We start from the raw sequence: 15,238 nt of genomic DNA, 5'->3' as shown, positions 1-15,238 counted from the left end.
AAGATCTTCCAGCCATAGAGTAATAGCATTTTGTATCCACCTCGAAAAGGGTAGGAGTGGAAACTGTCGCTTCCATAGTGCTTCAAGAATACTGGTAAGATTCCAAAAGGCCCCATCATGGGGATTAACGATGTCCAATGGTGAAACCCCCAGCAATATCTTTCTCGCTAGGCATCGCCAGTCGTTGAAGCTCCTGTCATTGTTCAACAGTGCATGGAAATACTGGTATATGAGGTTCTCGTTATAGCAGTTACAAATTCCACTGGATATGACGCGCAGCGGTACGGACGGAAGTCTGAGGCGACAGCGAGAAATATCTATAAGCCCTTGCTCTCTATTAAAAGCGACTAGCTCACTCAGAGGATGCCTATAGACTCTAATGGAAAGGCCATTATGTTGTACTCTGAACCAAAAGAAGGACAAGATCAATTACCTGTGGCTTAGGGGTAAGTATCCCTTTAACTGTTGTAGCTCTAATCATTTTCATACCTGATTCTTCCCCCATGGAGTAATGTCCGACCGCACGAATGCGTCACGTGCCGGATGATTCAAAACGGTCAACGTGGGGCCGAAGACGGCGCCCTTTGCCTGTGCCCGCTCCCGGTTGCGATTACCAACACAAAGACAACCAATACCAAAGTTGGTAATAACCCAGCCTAATACGTTTTTCTACAATGTCCACCCAACAGGCATTACCGCCGCGTCGGCGACGAAGGACTCAACTAGCATGCAATCCCTGCCGTGCTCGCAAGACTGGCTGCGATGGGCGCCGGCCAGTCTGTACTTCGTGCAGCATGAAAGCATTGGGAGATCAGTGCGCCTACCAGGAGAGAGCCTCAAGCTCAAAAACCCTGTGTGTCTCTTTGTTGTTCAGATAGCCCCTTCCTAACCTCTCGCAGAACTCTTTCCAACGTCAACAGTCGACTTCAAAGCTTAGAACAAAAAGTCCGAGGGGATCCGCACCTGCGCCAGAATCTGGCTGGCGCCTCTCCAGCGTCTGGCAGTATTTAGTTCCTGTATTTGGCCAATGTCTCTACAAGGCTGACCTGAGCTGTAGCCGCAATTCCGGTCCCTTCGGAGCAAAGCGTGATGCGTCAATCGCATGACGCGGAGGAGGGGATTGTTTACGGCCCATCCTCGAACATTTCTTTCCTTCAGGAGGTAATCCAACTACAAGACCCTGAGGTGGACACGACGCAACCTTCCCAGTCAACAACCTACCCCAAGGAAAGAACTATGCCAGACCTTCTAGGCTTCACTGTAGTCCAGTCGCCTAGCCTCGCTCATGGTGTGGATCTTGTCTCACTCCCGGAGCGTCAGTTTGCAGATGCTCTTTTTCGTTGTTTCTGGGATTTTATACATCCAGTCTTCCCTATATTGCACCGACCGTCCTTTGATACCATGTACGACCATTTATGGCAGCAAGTCACGCCTTCAGCTTATCATTACAAGCAAACGAATGATGACATCGTCTTTCACGCGACACTCAACATGGTCTTGGCCCTTGGATGCCAACGCAGCGAACAAATTCCTTCAGCGCAGAGAAACCAGTTTGCCGATTCATTTTACAGACGATCTCATCAGCTAATTTCTATTGAGACCCTTGATTTCTCATCATTACAAATAGTGCAACTGCTTCTTCTACGAGCGATCTATCTGCATTACACGACATATGCCGATCGTTGTTGGAACATGGTTGGTGTTGCTCTGAGAGTGGCGCAGGGCCTCGGCTTGCATCTGGAGCAGACCGCCTCGTCTACAAACCAACTAAAACGAGAAATGAGGCGCAGAGTTTGGCACAACTGTGTTGCTTTGGATCGGTACATTCTATGGCATCTATGGACCTTCATAATCCACTGACTGTTTTCAGGCTCTCAGCTACGACTTTTGGCCGGCCTGTCCTTCATTGCAGGCCCCATGCTATTCCATTGCCTAAGCCTATTGATGACGAATACCTATCAGAATTCGATGAAGGCTGCCAACCCGAGAACTCTCCATCTCGCATAGCCTTCTTCATATACAACATGAAACTATTCGACGTTCTGGACGAGATTCTGTGCAAATTCTACTCGCATGGGTACCAAAAGCTAGCCCAGGATGGAACAGTCACATCTTCTCAGTATCTGAGCGATGTTCCTAGGTTATGCTCGGAATTAGACCAATTTGTCGAGAGTTTGCCTGGTCATCTTAAAGCTGACCGTGACATGGGAGCTCTTGAAGATGAATCTGCAAGTTGCTTCCATATGCAAGCCATGATTTTGAAATCGAGGTATGATACAACCTGAGCCGTAGTGGAGCAGCTCTCACTGTGGATAGGGTTTTGTACATACGGCTTCTGCTGCTACGGCCCTCGCTTCTCATCGAAACACGACGAAGCGTTTCGAATCAACTTTCAATTAACAACAATACGACTCGTTCTCTTCAAAGGTCCTATCTCAGGGAAATAAATCGCCTATGCGTATCGACCTGCCATGAGGTCCTCGACGAGGTCCATCGAAACCTAGGTAGCTTAAGACAGACTTCAGCATGGCACACGTTGCTATGTAACGCCCCTCCCCCTTCGGGCGCAGAGCTCTACGTACAATCGGAAGCTTACATGTGTATAGTTACTTTCGCAGCTGCGTCAACCCTTCTCGCCGCCAGTCTCTGCCCCGATTTGGAAGTCAACCTGGATCATGACCCCGCTAAAACTTCCTGGGAGAGAGCCTTGCAAATATTCGAGTTTCACAAGTCACACGTTGAATCTGCAGCAAAGGGCATAGAAGCACTGGGAAGATATCGCCTGCGATTTTCCACATTTGCGAAAAAAGGTAAGTCAAGATATTCGCGGTAAAATAAGATAAGCTAGGCGCAATTACACAAGATCCTGATGGTTTTTTAGATCAGTCCGCCAACTCCAACGACGGCCAAATCGCTGGTCCTATATCCTTCGATGCTGCTTCCGCTGTCGATGAAAGCTGGCTAACAGGAATGGCAGAGGACTTCAATGAATTTTTCACCTCAGACTCGCTTGAACAAAGCTGGCTCAGCTCTCAAGGCATCGATTGGGTCATGCAATAATGCAGCATAACTCAGGCACAACCTTTTGAAGAGCCGGGTTTCATTAACAATACCACATCATTGCTTTATTGGAACATGTCCTTAGTATCCTTCTACAGGCCAAGCAACTCCAATAGTTTCCTCGCAAACACTTCGGGAACAATCATATAGCCTAGATGGCCGCCAGGAACCCTCAGAACTTCCTTGCCTGTCTGTCCGGCGATGGCCTTGATTGGACCGACACCTGGCCCATCGCCACTATCCTCTCCCGCGACGAGAATCAATTTCTCTTTCGCTTTGATAAGGGCTTCAACATCAACTTGGGCGCCGGTGTACTGTCTCAGCTCAAATTCAAACCAAAAGAGGCAATTTGCGCGGATCTCGTCGCCGCGTTTTGCATCCATGCAGTAACGCATCATATTCGAATCAGGGCCCTCGGATAGACCCGAAGTGAAGGCCTCCATGGCTGCATCGGGACCATGAGCTCTAAATATGCTATAGACGTGGTTGATGAGTCCGTGGGCCTGCAGCTGGAACTGCTCGGGAAGAACGGAGAAGGCGGGGGGCTCGTGTGCAATGAGCGTTGCCACACACTTGGGATGACTGGCCAGCAGCTGTTGGGCAACGACGGCGCCGGACGAAGTTCCGAAGACAATGGCGGTCCCGTTGCGAGAAAGGTGCACGATCAGTCGCTGGGCATCGTCGGCGTCGGTCTGCAGGCGGTGTTGGAAGTCTTGCTGACCGACGAGAAAGCTTTGTGAATATCCGCGACGGTCCCAGCACACAACAGTGAAGCAGGCGGCGAGAAATTGGGCAGAGGGGTGGAAGACGCTGCCCCGGCCGTCGGCACCGGGTATAAAGAGGAGAAGGGGACCGTCCGAGCCGAATGTCTCGTAGTGGAGAACGGCGCCGGGAACGGTGAGCTCGGGCATAGCTGCTGTGAGGGATGAAGGACAGAGGGAGAAGAAAAAAAGGAGAGACACAAAGGGCACTAGTAGCGTTCTTGCCGAGCGAAGCAGTTCTGCCCTTTGACAGTGGCCAGCCTGCCCATAATATATCTAAAATACGGTAAACTGAACTTTTTCTCCCCGAGACGCTGGGGAGATAAATCGTCTCACATACCTATCTGGAACTTGGTTCCTTGGAGCGTCGGGGAGATAAGGAGCGATTCCTATTGGCTGGAATGATTTTTCCATGCTACCCTCCCAGCCCAAAACGGAGCCCTCCGAGGAGGCCTGACCCTACTGTACTAATTACCGCTGGTAGTAGCACCTAATACCAAGCCTGTGCCCCTCCCTCTTTTAGTTTTATTAAGGGATTTAAATGTATTCTTATATATTATATCCAGTATAGGCAGATCTATCGCGACCATGGATGGCTTGATTCCGTTAACATGGAGGCGGCCTCTGAGGCCATAGATCTCGCATGGCAGCGAAGCCCTTGTGACTGGGACGAAACTCGATGGACATAGATCACATTCCAGTAAACTGGAGAATAGGAAGAGGGATGTTAACAGTTTATTTATCTATGAAAGAATGGGTCCAAAGTATAATTTAAGCGTTCCTATGCCACGGTCTCTTTTTCTTCATCTCCTTGATACATCTGATGAAACGAAAGTCCCGGGTAATGCTTCGAGGCTGACACCAGCCACCATATCGTAATCAAGAAACAAAGGCCGCAGAGAATGACGGAGTTATAGTTCATGGTCGTTGCATCAAATGGGATACCCACGGCTATGAGGGGTTAGCAATTGTGAGAGTCCAACAAAGCTTGAGAGCACCTACGGAAACAGAAGAAGACATCAAAGACCACAATCAGTATTATGGTGAGTCCGTTGATCCAGTAACCCAGGTTCTTCAAGTGGAAGGGTCCGGGCGAGAATCGCTTGCGGCCGCTGAGCAGATTCGACACAATAGGGATGGCATATGACACTGTAGTGATGATGATGAACGATCCAGTTAAGTTACTGAACCCAACAGGGCTTCCTAGTGGAATTGCTCCAATACCTGAAGCGATGACTGCCACGAACAGGGTTGACTCAACTGGCGTACCAAGCTTGGCACTTACTCTGCTGAAATAACTGGAGAAGGGCACAGCTTGGTCTCGAGCCAAAGTCCAATACGTACGACAGTTGGTCAATACCGTTCCGATGACGCAGCAAAGAGATGAGATAAGAATGATGAAGAGTAGGGCAAACGTAGCAGAGGCACTTCCAGTGGCTTGGCGGTAGATTCCAGCCAAGGGGAATGTGTTAGAGTTTCCTTGTAGAACAGACAAGTCGGAGATGGCGTATCCCAATACAATAGCGAAAGCCAAAGCATAGACACCACCGATGGAGATGTAAAGAAAGATAGCTCGAGGTAGATCCTTCTTTGGGTTCTTGGTCTCTTCTGCCATATGAGTAATGGCATCGAGAGTTCCAATAGTGAAAGCCCCATTGAGAATTCCGACCATAAACGCAACGCCGTCATTCCAGCCAGTCAGGTTGTTCTCATGAAACGAGTTCCAGACAAAGTCACTAGAGGCGTGCTTTGACGGCATAACTGCGACAATAATGATAGTCACGAGACCACCTGCAACAACGAGGAAAAGTCCAAGCTTCTGAGTGTATGGAACAAGTCTGTTCGAGAATATCACGACGAAGGTGCTGAGCCAGATGACAATCAGGTATGCGATGTAGACATGCCATGCTGAGGGAGAGAAGCCAGGTGTGAGAGTGGCATAACATTGAACACCTGCGTTCGCAGCGACTTGAACGAGAGATGCGAGACCGAACATCCAGCCGTAGAAGTTGATCCATCCAGTATAGAAGCCCGTGACACGACCCCATTTGGGCCCGGCAGCTATGGTAGCCCAGTGGTAGACACCGCCAGAGCTGGGGCAAGATGAAGCGAACTATCAGGATGTTAGATGGGTCAAGTTCAGTAAGGATTAGGTCATGCATACCTCTGATATACTCAGACCGATGAAAGTGTAGTAGATCACTGCGACTATGAGGCCATAGATGACACCTGAAATGCCTCCACTAAGGATTGATACAGATATTGAGGAGCCGAGGACAACCCAGGCGTTGTTGACTGTCACTGCAATACCAGTGAGTCCAACAAGGCCGTACTGGCGAGTAAGTTGATCTGTATGGCCAGATGCATTGATCACGGAGCCTTGTTCAGTTGTTTCTCCTTCGGTAATATCCCCTTTCTCAAGGATACCACCATTGACTTTCTCAACATCCATTGCGGGTTTGAGATATCAGTGAACCGTTTCAGTGTTGGAGATTGGTCGAACCAGAGATCAAAGATGGCAGAATGAAGCCTGCTTAGATACCAACGCACACAATTATATGCCACAAATCCCGCTGTATGCCACTATTTACAACTGAGCTGCACTTGTATCTATATATGCGTGACCATATGAGGCAAAGATAAGTAACACGGAGATAGGCTTCAATAGCTTCTGTGCGTGTGCGACCCTATTTTGGCTAGCACCATGTTTATCAGGCGGCAGACAGATGCCGATACCACGCTCTTCTTATCAGAGCAGATGGTTTTGCTGAAATGCGAGACTAAGAATTGCTACCCCAGCTTGTCTTATCAATTGGGGGTTCCAGACTTCCGCCTTATCTCGGCGCAGAACCGTTACATCGGTCCAGAATCTTACGACTTTGCTACGACATGGTTCTTGCGGAGAAATCGCGTTCAAGCTTCAGCATCTGCCGCGCCAGTATACCAAAGGTTTGGGAAGGCAATGGTCGAATGAATAGATCATTTGAGGTGATAATTACCGAGCTTTTATGATGCCAAAGTGATATTGACTATATCCAATATTGTCTATCATGTCATCTATCTCAGTGTACACTTTCCATGCCCCCATTCTCAATTCTATCCGCGGCCCTCTGAATCTCTTTTCTCCAGTCACACATCGCGATTATAATCCACTCTAGAATACCAACCAGGAACAACGCAACACATTGTCCAACCCAAAGTCCAGAAAGACCCCAACCCTGGAAAGCAAGCCATATCCCAGCTGGCAGTGCACCTCCGTAATAGCTAATACAGTTGACAAGCGCCCCAACCCACTGTCGCCCCATTCCCCTTAGAGCTCCCCCACAACTCCCATTCAGACCATCTGCGATCTGGAAGAGTGCCACATAAGGCATAATGTGAGCGACAAGTGAAATGACGTCTTGGTCGTCGTTGAACATGCGACCGATGACATTCTTTGTAGACATGAGGATCGCAAGGATCGCGGTTCCGAAGAACACAGACAGGAGAGCTGCGGCGTGCGCACAGCGTCTTGCCTGTAGAGGATCTCCCAGACCTAAGAGGTTGCCCAATCTGGAAGATGCGGCAACTCCAAGACCAAACGGGATGGTGTTGATGATTTGATCCAAAGTCATGACAACGGACTGAGCAGCAAGAGGTATTGTTCCAAGACGACCAGCAGCAAGAGCGACAATCTCAAAAGCCCACCACTCTGTACCGACATGAATGACACCGAGGAAGGCAAGCTTTGCAAAGGGTGCAAGATGTTTGAGAGCTCTGCGTGGATCAAAGCCGCCCCAGCATTCGCCCCCCTTCACGAAAGCGGCATAGCCAACTAATATGAAGAAAGAGAGCCAGTACGAGATGCCAGTGGCGATGGGTGACCCGTACAGACCAAAGCCAAGGGGGTATATGAAGATGTAGTTGAGCAAAGCGTTGAGGGGAGAAGTGACGAGCAGTGCGTAGGTACCAGGACGATAAATCCCTTGGGCTTGAAGAAACTTCTTCATCGCCTCAAACCATACATAACCAAGGCCACCAGGAATCAACAACTGCAAGAATTTGGGACCCTGGACACAGATAAAGTCTTCCTGTCCAAGAGCCCGGAAGATATATCCAGAGAAGCACCAAATAATCGCGACCACCGCATAAAAGCCCGTCAACACGAACAAGCCCCTCTGCAACAATATTCCCAAATCATGTTTATTCTTTGAGCTTGTGAAGGTACTCGAACCGAGCGTATCGAGGGCAGTTGTTCCGCCCAAGGCGATGAGCCAAGCCGTTGCCATGGCGAACATGTAAGAAAACGCAGCGGTCGCAAGTGCTTCGGGTGATAGACGTCCAACCATGAGGATGGAAACTGTTTGAAGACTGTTCTGGAGCATGTAGGCTAGTATGACTGGCACAGAGGCTTTGACAAGTAGGACAGTTTCGTCGAGCCATGGTGAACGACTCTTGGAGTCGATCGAAGGGTCTTGTATCGGTTGGATCAAAGGGGTTTCTTCGTCTGGGAAAGACTCGAAGTGAGGCCGACGAGCCTGAGCTTGAGGAGCCATTTTGCTTGTTTATCGTGTGTTTCTGGCGACTTGTCCTGGAGAAAGGTCTTGGTGATGTAAAAAGAGGGATCAGGACTTCAGCAAAAGTCAGCCAAACTCGGGGGGGCTGAACAGGCCTTCTCAATTACTTGAATTCGACCTTCAAGTCACCGGTCAAATTCGGTAAGAGTCATTATCACAATTTGGTAACAGTAATGCCAACACAGAACTACTGATAAGCTTGCAGTCATAGTGGGATGTCGGCATATTCAACTGCAACGCGCCATTTTCGTTAGACTGTGGGGTTTGCAACCTCACGATCATCAGCTTCCTCCAACGTAACACAATATTGGTTTGCACAACGTCAACGAGAAGTCATCGTCGTACAAGAAGCTTATCAAGACTTATCATAGGTTTACTCAATTTGGCAACTTAGCCATGATAAGAATGCGGAGGTTGCGGGGTGCCGATCTGTTTCTAGCTGCATCGAGGAATTTACCCCAGACTAGCCTATTATAGATATTTACGCGCTTCTTGGACGCCCGTTGATATTGATGTTGTAAGTGGTGATGATTTCTGCGGGAGATGTTTGTGATGATATGACTTTGTAGGAAGAGAAATTAGTTGGTCGATGGAATTACGTTGGTGAAATAATGGACCAGTGGTTGGCACGAATGTAACTGTGATCCTGATCTGAAGGTCTCCGGAAGCCGAGCTGTGACATGACATAAATACTCGCTGTGATTCTACCATTTACATGATACAACATTCTTAACAGTACTCTCCTAACTTACCCTCAGAATGTTGTTCAAGTCCCTCATTCCGCTCAGCCTTGCCTCTGTGGCTGTCGCCCATGGTGACCATGGCCATGATCAAGAGCCTATGTCAGGTCCTCACCAAGGTCTTTGGTACAATACCCTGCCTGGCGATGGCGGCACTCAGGTAAGTACCAAATGGCTCCGGTTGTGGCAAATCAAGCTGATAAAGTCTAGGCCGACTCCGTCTTTTCCGGTATCAGCACCTTCGGACGTCTGCCATATCAGCCATGCTTGAAGGCGAACAGCATCAAGTATGACATTGCTTTCATTGGTGCTCCGTTTGATACAGGTACTTCTTACAGACCTGGTGCTCGCTTTGGGCCTTCTGGTATCCGACAAGGTTCTCGAAGACTCAACCTTTAGTAAGCCAGCCTTCGTATTGCCTACCAAACACAAACACTGACTTGATCAATAGTGGAGGTTACAATGTTCCTCTGGCTACCAACCCGTTCAACAGCTGGGCGACAGTCCTCGACTGTGGTGATATCCCAGTTACGTCGTAAGTCTGGTCTCCCAATTCCTTGTGCCCTTGTTCTAATGACCCCAAGGTATGATAATCAGTGGGCGCTTCGGCAAATCGAGGAAGGCCACTACAACATCCTCTCTCGCCCACCAGCCACAGATGCAGACAAGTCTGGTCCAGCCCTGAATAGCAGGACTCTTCCTCGAGTCATCACTCTTGGCGGTGACCATACGATCACTCTGCCTCTTCTTCGATCCATTAACCGTGCCTATGGACCTGTGACTGTGATTCACTTCGACAGTCATCTTGACACCTGTATGTAATACAGGTCTTTATAATTTGTCTATACATGCTAACTGATTTTTAGGGAAACCCAAGGTCTTTGGTGGCTCCCCTTCAGAGGTCGCTGCCATCAACCACGGCACGTACTTCTACCATGCCGCTATGGAAGGCCTGCTCCGCAATGATACCAACATTCATGCTGGTATCAGAACTACACTCAGTGGCCCAAGCGACTATGATAATGACGGTTATTGTGGTTTCGAGATCGTGGAGGCTCGAGAAATCGATACCATTGGCACCGACGGTATCATCGAGAAGATTCTCAAGCGCGTGGGTACTGATCGCCCTGTTTACTTGTCTATCGACATCGATACTCTTGACCCAGCTTTCGCGCCTGCTACCGGTACTCCGGAGACTGGAGGCTGGTCTACCCGAGAGCTTCGAACCATTATTCGAGGATTGGAAAGTTTGAACCTCATTGCTGCAGACATTGTTGAGGTTGCTGTAAGTTTAATCAACGTGAGAAGAGATCCAGAGTCTAGACTAACGAATACGTGTGTTAGCCTGCCTACGACACCAACGCTGAGCACACGACCATGGCGGCTGCTGACGTTCTCTACGAGGTCATGTCTATCATGGTCAAGAAGGGGCCTCTCAGCCGAATGGTTGAGGGCAAGAAGGAAGAAGAGCTGTAGAGGAACCATCATCGAATAGGCATTCGGAAACAGTGGAGCGGATAACTCGACGAAGAGTTTAGATATCGTCACGCATACAGATTGATTACAGATAGGATGGTATAGACGCTTGATGTGTTCGATCTGAGATCGTGATGTATAGTCAGAGGCCTTCAAAACAAAACAATATTATATGACAACTTTTCTAATCATTCAAGTTGGATCAGCCGTGTTCTTGATGAAGGATCAAGTGAGAACTTACCAAGCAAGTGGCTAGCACATAAATTCCCCTCAAAATCGTTGCAATCCTCTCTGATTTTCCAAATGTCTTTGAGCGCCTGCTCAATCACCTTGACGTGTAACGACCCGATACAAATCTCAAGTTTGTGTATCTTATCAAGGATGAAAGCCTTCTGCTCCTCTTTGTAGGCCTCGCAGCCAACAGTGAACAGAGGCATGGCCATTGCAACCCAGGTGTTACATGGCTCGCCTTGCGCCATGTTGCTAATCATTCCGTTGATAGTCTGAATAGCACCCTGTATAGGTTGCGAAGATGAGGGCAAGTCGTATAACTGTCGATATAGCTGTATCAATGTAGCCTGTTGGAAGACTTTGTTGCAAAGTGCAAAGTCGCGACCTGATTGTGATGAAAGTGAGGAGATCGAGACGCCAGGTGGAGACTTAACATCGCGCCTAATCATAGCGTTGAGCTTGCCGAGTAGGGCATCCGCATCTGCAGCGGATGTTTCCGACCCAGATCCTGGCGTTGATGCATTGATCTGTTGTAATATGTCGAGGAGTTCTTCGCTATATCCCAGGAATCCATCGATCTGGTGGCTATACTCTGCATTCGAGCTAACAACGAAGTTGACCTTTCCAGATGTTATGGTCGGTACGTGAGGCAGAGTCTCTAAACTCCGATAAAGCATGAAGAGGTGCTTCATAGCGGATCTCAAAGCCATATCTCCCGTAACGAATCTTTGATAATCCCGACTACCGTGAAGAAGAGCTTTGATGCCCTGTAAGTGTATTGGCCACCTGAACATTCCCTGTTGACCGGAAAAGACGTCCGCCAGACACCAGATCAGACATGTTGCGATGAGAATCTCGCTCTGTTGTCCTTGTGCCAGTGCTGATCTCAACAATGGCAAACCCGAAGACTGCAGGTGCTCCATTATTCGAGATGTGCTTGTTCCTTCGACTTCTTTCATACCTCTTGACTCAAAGCTCGCAGCCGATAATGCAAGACTGGCAGACAGGAGGTGAGGAGATTCAAGCATGGTGGGCATGAGGCCACGACGAAAGTCATCGTGAATGGTCGGATGGCTGGACAATGATGCCAGAACCCCTTCAGCAAAGTGATGCAGCAGCTTCTTGTATCGCCTTGGGAGCGCTAAACCATTTGGAAGGGACTCAGGTATCAATGATACGGAGCTGTCCTGTTCTGGGTCAAGTTTCAAGGTGCCGCTGAAACCTACTGAGCTATTTGAACCTTTTGAATGAGGTCAGCAAGTGGTTTTACTTCGATTTCTTCGTTTCACATACCATTACGCCTATTCTGTACTCCCGGACTCCAAACAAGCCTCAGCTCATATTTGCAGCTCCGATGATTCGAGACGCATTGACCGCATCTCGGCTTCACTTCGTCACACTTGCGCCTTCGTTTTCTGCACTCACCACAACCTTTTCGTGATCGTATCCCTGTCATGTGCTTTGGTAATCACATGAGTATTGGTAACAGTCGATCGAAGCGGGCAATTAATTTGCAGGCTGAAAGTCTGGGGTAACAGGGTATTAAATGGTTCAATGTTCGCGATAAGAACAAAGTCGTTGATTGGATGATAAGATATACTGCGGGCTTATCTTTCCTATCCCGATCACAGCTTGAAATCGGCTGTTCCTAAGGAAGTTTACCTGCTTTTTACAGTATCAAATGCTTCAATAGAAAAATTTGATCATGAATATCGTCTTTTCTACCGTATTCGTCCCTGATGGCTCGATGGCTGTTTGTGCTGAGGTTTGTCGTGATAGCTACAGATAAGTGGGACCTGACTGTTCGAGTATAACGCGGGTACGGGAGCAATTCACTGTTGAATCTCAGCGAAGAAAATCTGCTTCCCCATCATGAGATCCTGGGAACTTTGAAGAATAAACATATAGAACTTCTTCATCTAGAATCACTTCGGTCAATCATGCTGAAGAGAATAGCTACAAGTCCAGGTTGCCTCCTTCAATAGCTTCCTTTTGATCTCGAATCCACGCAAATAGCCATATCAATATGTTCTTCCTTTGTGAATGTTCAAGTCCACCTCTCCATTGCAAAAGCGCCGTCAGTCGGTGTTTTCTCCAGCTTCCCTTTTCGTCCTCTCTCTACTCTCTAAGGACCAGAGTTTCAGCATCCCCCGTTTCATCCTCGCTCTCATATCTGATGACTCTTCTCACTCCAGTAAAAGGACAGAATACCGTTTTGGCAGCCTGAGCTTGTGGCCGCAACCTCTCCAGCGATGTCAGGGTTGGTGGCTCGGGAAGATCGAGCTGATGCAACCGCGTCCTAGTGTTTCCCCGCACGTATACGTCAATTCGGCGCTCCCAGGCAACATCGACTAGCTTCGAGAAACTGTAGTCATTGGCGTGCCTTCGATATCCATCTTCAGCCTGCTCTAGACATAGGACCTTGAGCCTTGGGTAAGCATCGTCGCATTGCACGACTGCAATCAGAATTTCCTCCAAACATTCCATGTCCAACTTCTTATACTCACTGAAGGCCTTTTGCAAAAAGATCACTTCTGAGCTAGTAGGAAATGCAGTTTTAACGACGTCCTTGAATAATACCTTTAAATCATTCCTATAATCTAATGCTCGTCGCATCTTCGCTGGGGTTAGATCAAAGATGTGGAAGCCCGTTTCTATAAATCGAATGACGCTGACGGACAGTTTGGACAACTTTGTCCAAGCTGGAGTCATGAAGTAGGGAGAAAAGAGCCCGCAGTTCTCTTTAAAAGGGCGGTATTCTATCAAACTCTCCAGAGATGGCCCCCTTATGACGCAGGAGTGCCTTCTGAGCGTCCATACAGAATCCGTCCGAATATTCACCCACAGTGAGAGATTTGAGAGCCTTAATATTTGTAAACAAGGTTTCCGGGTTTTCGCGGATTGTCGGTCTTCTGTCGGTGGCAGAGGTGGCAGGGTCGTTAACGGGGTCGGCAACGCCACCCAGGAAAATATGTTCGATGGAAGAATAAACCGTCTCATAGTTGACATAGCGAATTGTATCGAACAAGTCGTATACCAAGTCCCTCAGGGTGGGTCCGTCCGAGAATAAGGACAGTTCTATGCATTCGAAGTATACATATTCAACGCATGGTAATATAGTTATTCTTCGACAGACTATGTCGCTGTATGCTTGATTCTTGCAGCGTTGGAACTCCTCATTGAATTGAAACCACAAGTCGGCTTGGAGGCCGAGGGCGACTTCTCGGAGACTTCGGAGACCAGGTGCCCATGAATCAAGGTACCAGCTCCTCGCAATGGCTTCGGAGACCACCTGTATAGAAGGACTACGAGTTGGGTTAGAAGATTCCAAGCTCTTTGGCCATGCTGGCGAATGACTGAGAAACGTACCTGGCTTCGTCACAATTATATCCTTTGTCTTCAGGTCTCAAATTTTTCAGACTACGCAGACGAGGGCATAGCAGAATCAATAGCAGCTTGTAGTAGCAATCTATCCCTCCAAGGAAATGACTTTCTCTCACATCTTCCACTTCCATTGGGGGTAAATGAGCTTGTTCTTTCAAGAGATTCAGATACAGCTCTAGGTCTTCATCGGACGGGATACAGTCTTCAACGGTCGGGCTCTCAAAGTACGGTGGCCATTCTAACCTATTATATACTCTGTTTTCTGGCTCTTCGAGCCGGAACGCTCCCCAGCAACGCCAGCTCGGACGATCGCCCCAGATCTCGATGGAACGTATATTCCAGGCAACATATGGGTCTCGAACAACCTTCTGTAGAACTGAGGGTATAGTCAGAGGCAAAAAATCGGACACGAGGTTGTATTCTTGGAAAGCCTTCTGGTGTCGGATCAGTGTGGGCTGGCCACCTTCATTGAGACGACGGCATGTCATTGCGAGGTTGGAATGATCTGAGACATGGCTGAGTTCGAAGATTTGAGCTATCAGCTCGTTCGAGAGCGATGTGAAGCTCGCGCGCTGGGAAGACATTGTCATTGAGGGGATGGTTGACACAAGAGAAAGATTTGATGACAGAGAAAGGGGAATTATATCTCTAGAAATATTGTGCGCTGGTGCCGAGCCAACATGGTAACACGGAGGGCTGAGATTATCGATAGCATGCATAATGGGTTCTAGCGATTGGCTAATGAGTTCTTCAATTGAGTAGAAAGCCCTAGAAGTATTGCTTCTTCCTGTGTAACATAGATTGAGAAACTCGAATCTGTGTGATCAATAGATCCGATATGTTGCTAACTCTCGCGAAGGGCTGTCGGGGGAAGTCCTGGAGCCTCAATCAGTGATCAATGACACCAGATATATGACGGATAAAGATTTGACGTCTTAGACAAATGTAACCAATAATCGTACGGGCTTGTAATTCTCGGGCTCGTTCAGTTTGAACAGCATGTGAATTTTCATTACTCGGGAGGGAGCCA

The 15,238-nt window shown here is 48.3% G+C and overlaps 7 protein-coding genes across 7 annotated transcripts; 2 read left to right on the top strand and 5 right to left on the bottom strand.

Annotated features, from left to right (window-relative positions):
- The first annotated feature begins 589 nt into the window (after positions 1-589).
- Positions 590-3,106, top strand: BKA55DRAFT_342947 (fungal-specific transcription factor domain-containing protein). The gene is made up of 7 exons (XM_046185762.1): positions 590-853; positions 900-1,003; positions 1,058-1,820; positions 1,871-2,269; positions 2,317-2,543; positions 2,607-2,810; positions 2,882-3,106. Exons 1-7 carry the CDS (start codon positions 675-677, stop codon positions 3,058-3,060), a joined length of 2,055 nt encoding a protein of 684 aa, XP_046049839.1. The 5' UTR covers positions 590-674; the 3' UTR covers positions 3,061-3,106.
- Positions 3,107-3,152: 46 nt separating this feature from the next.
- Positions 3,153-3,971, bottom strand: BKA55DRAFT_538457 (Alpha/Beta hydrolase protein; the record flags this gene model as incomplete). Its single annotated transcript, XM_046190037.1, has 1 exon — positions 3,153-3,971. One exon carries the CDS (start codon positions 3,969-3,971, stop codon positions 3,153-3,155), a length of 819 nt encoding a protein of 272 aa, XP_046049838.1.
- Positions 3,972-4,602: 631 nt separating this feature from the next.
- On the bottom strand, positions 4,603-6,273 carry BKA55DRAFT_593282 (amino acid/polyamine transporter I; the record flags this gene model as incomplete). The annotated part of the gene is made up of 3 exons (XM_046195531.1): positions 4,603-4,772; positions 4,824-5,934; positions 5,986-6,273. The coding sequence occupies 3 exons, from the start codon at positions 6,271-6,273 to the stop codon at positions 4,603-4,605; spliced, it is 1,569 nt and encodes a 522-aa protein (XP_046049837.1).
- Positions 6,274-6,821: 548 nt separating this feature from the next.
- On the bottom strand, positions 6,822-8,748 carry BKA55DRAFT_565964 (mate-domain-containing protein). Its single transcript, XM_046192564.1, has one exon. It carries the CDS (start codon positions 8,354-8,356, stop codon positions 6,884-6,886), a length of 1,473 nt encoding a protein of 490 aa, XP_046049836.1. The 5' UTR covers positions 8,357-8,748; the 3' UTR covers positions 6,822-6,883.
- A 388-nt stretch (positions 8,749-9,136) lies between these two features.
- On the top strand, positions 9,137-10,593 carry BKA55DRAFT_593280 (arginase family-domain-containing protein; the record flags this gene model as incomplete). The annotated part of the gene is made up of 6 exons (XM_046195530.1): positions 9,137-9,277; positions 9,328-9,515; positions 9,569-9,652; positions 9,702-9,931; positions 9,984-10,402; positions 10,462-10,593. The coding sequence occupies 6 exons, from the start codon at positions 9,137-9,139 to the stop codon at positions 10,591-10,593; spliced, it is 1,194 nt and encodes a 397-aa protein (XP_046049835.1).
- A 152-nt stretch (positions 10,594-10,745) lies between these two features.
- BKA55DRAFT_511268 (fungal-specific transcription factor domain-containing protein) lies at positions 10,746-12,280 on the bottom strand (the record flags this gene model as incomplete). The annotated part of the gene is made up of 3 exons (XM_046187689.1): positions 10,746-10,777; positions 10,835-12,049; positions 12,124-12,280. The coding sequence occupies 3 exons, from the start codon at positions 12,278-12,280 to the stop codon at positions 10,746-10,748; spliced, it is 1,404 nt and encodes a 467-aa protein (XP_046049834.1).
- A 216-nt stretch (positions 12,281-12,496) lies between these two features.
- BKA55DRAFT_726492 (uncharacterized protein) lies at positions 12,497-15,118 on the bottom strand. Its single transcript, XM_046201134.1, has 3 exons — positions 14,194-15,118; positions 13,645-14,129; positions 12,497-13,526 (listed from the first exon to the last, which is right to left on the bottom strand). Exons 1-3 carry the CDS (start codon positions 14,925-14,927, stop codon positions 12,943-12,945), a joined length of 1,803 nt encoding a protein of 600 aa, XP_046049833.1. The 5' UTR covers positions 14,928-15,118; the 3' UTR covers positions 12,497-12,942.
- Positions 15,119-15,238: the final 120 nt, after the last annotated feature.

The sequence above is a fragment of the Fusarium redolens genome (assembly GCF_020744475.1).
Source record: "Fusarium redolens strain MPI-CAGE-AT-0023 chromosome Unknown BKA55scaffold_7, whole genome shotgun sequence".
Classification (NCBI taxonomy): domain Eukaryota; kingdom Fungi; phylum Ascomycota; class Sordariomycetes; order Hypocreales; family Nectriaceae; genus Fusarium; species Fusarium redolens.
This window is presented reverse-complemented; position numbering and strand designations above follow the sequence as displayed.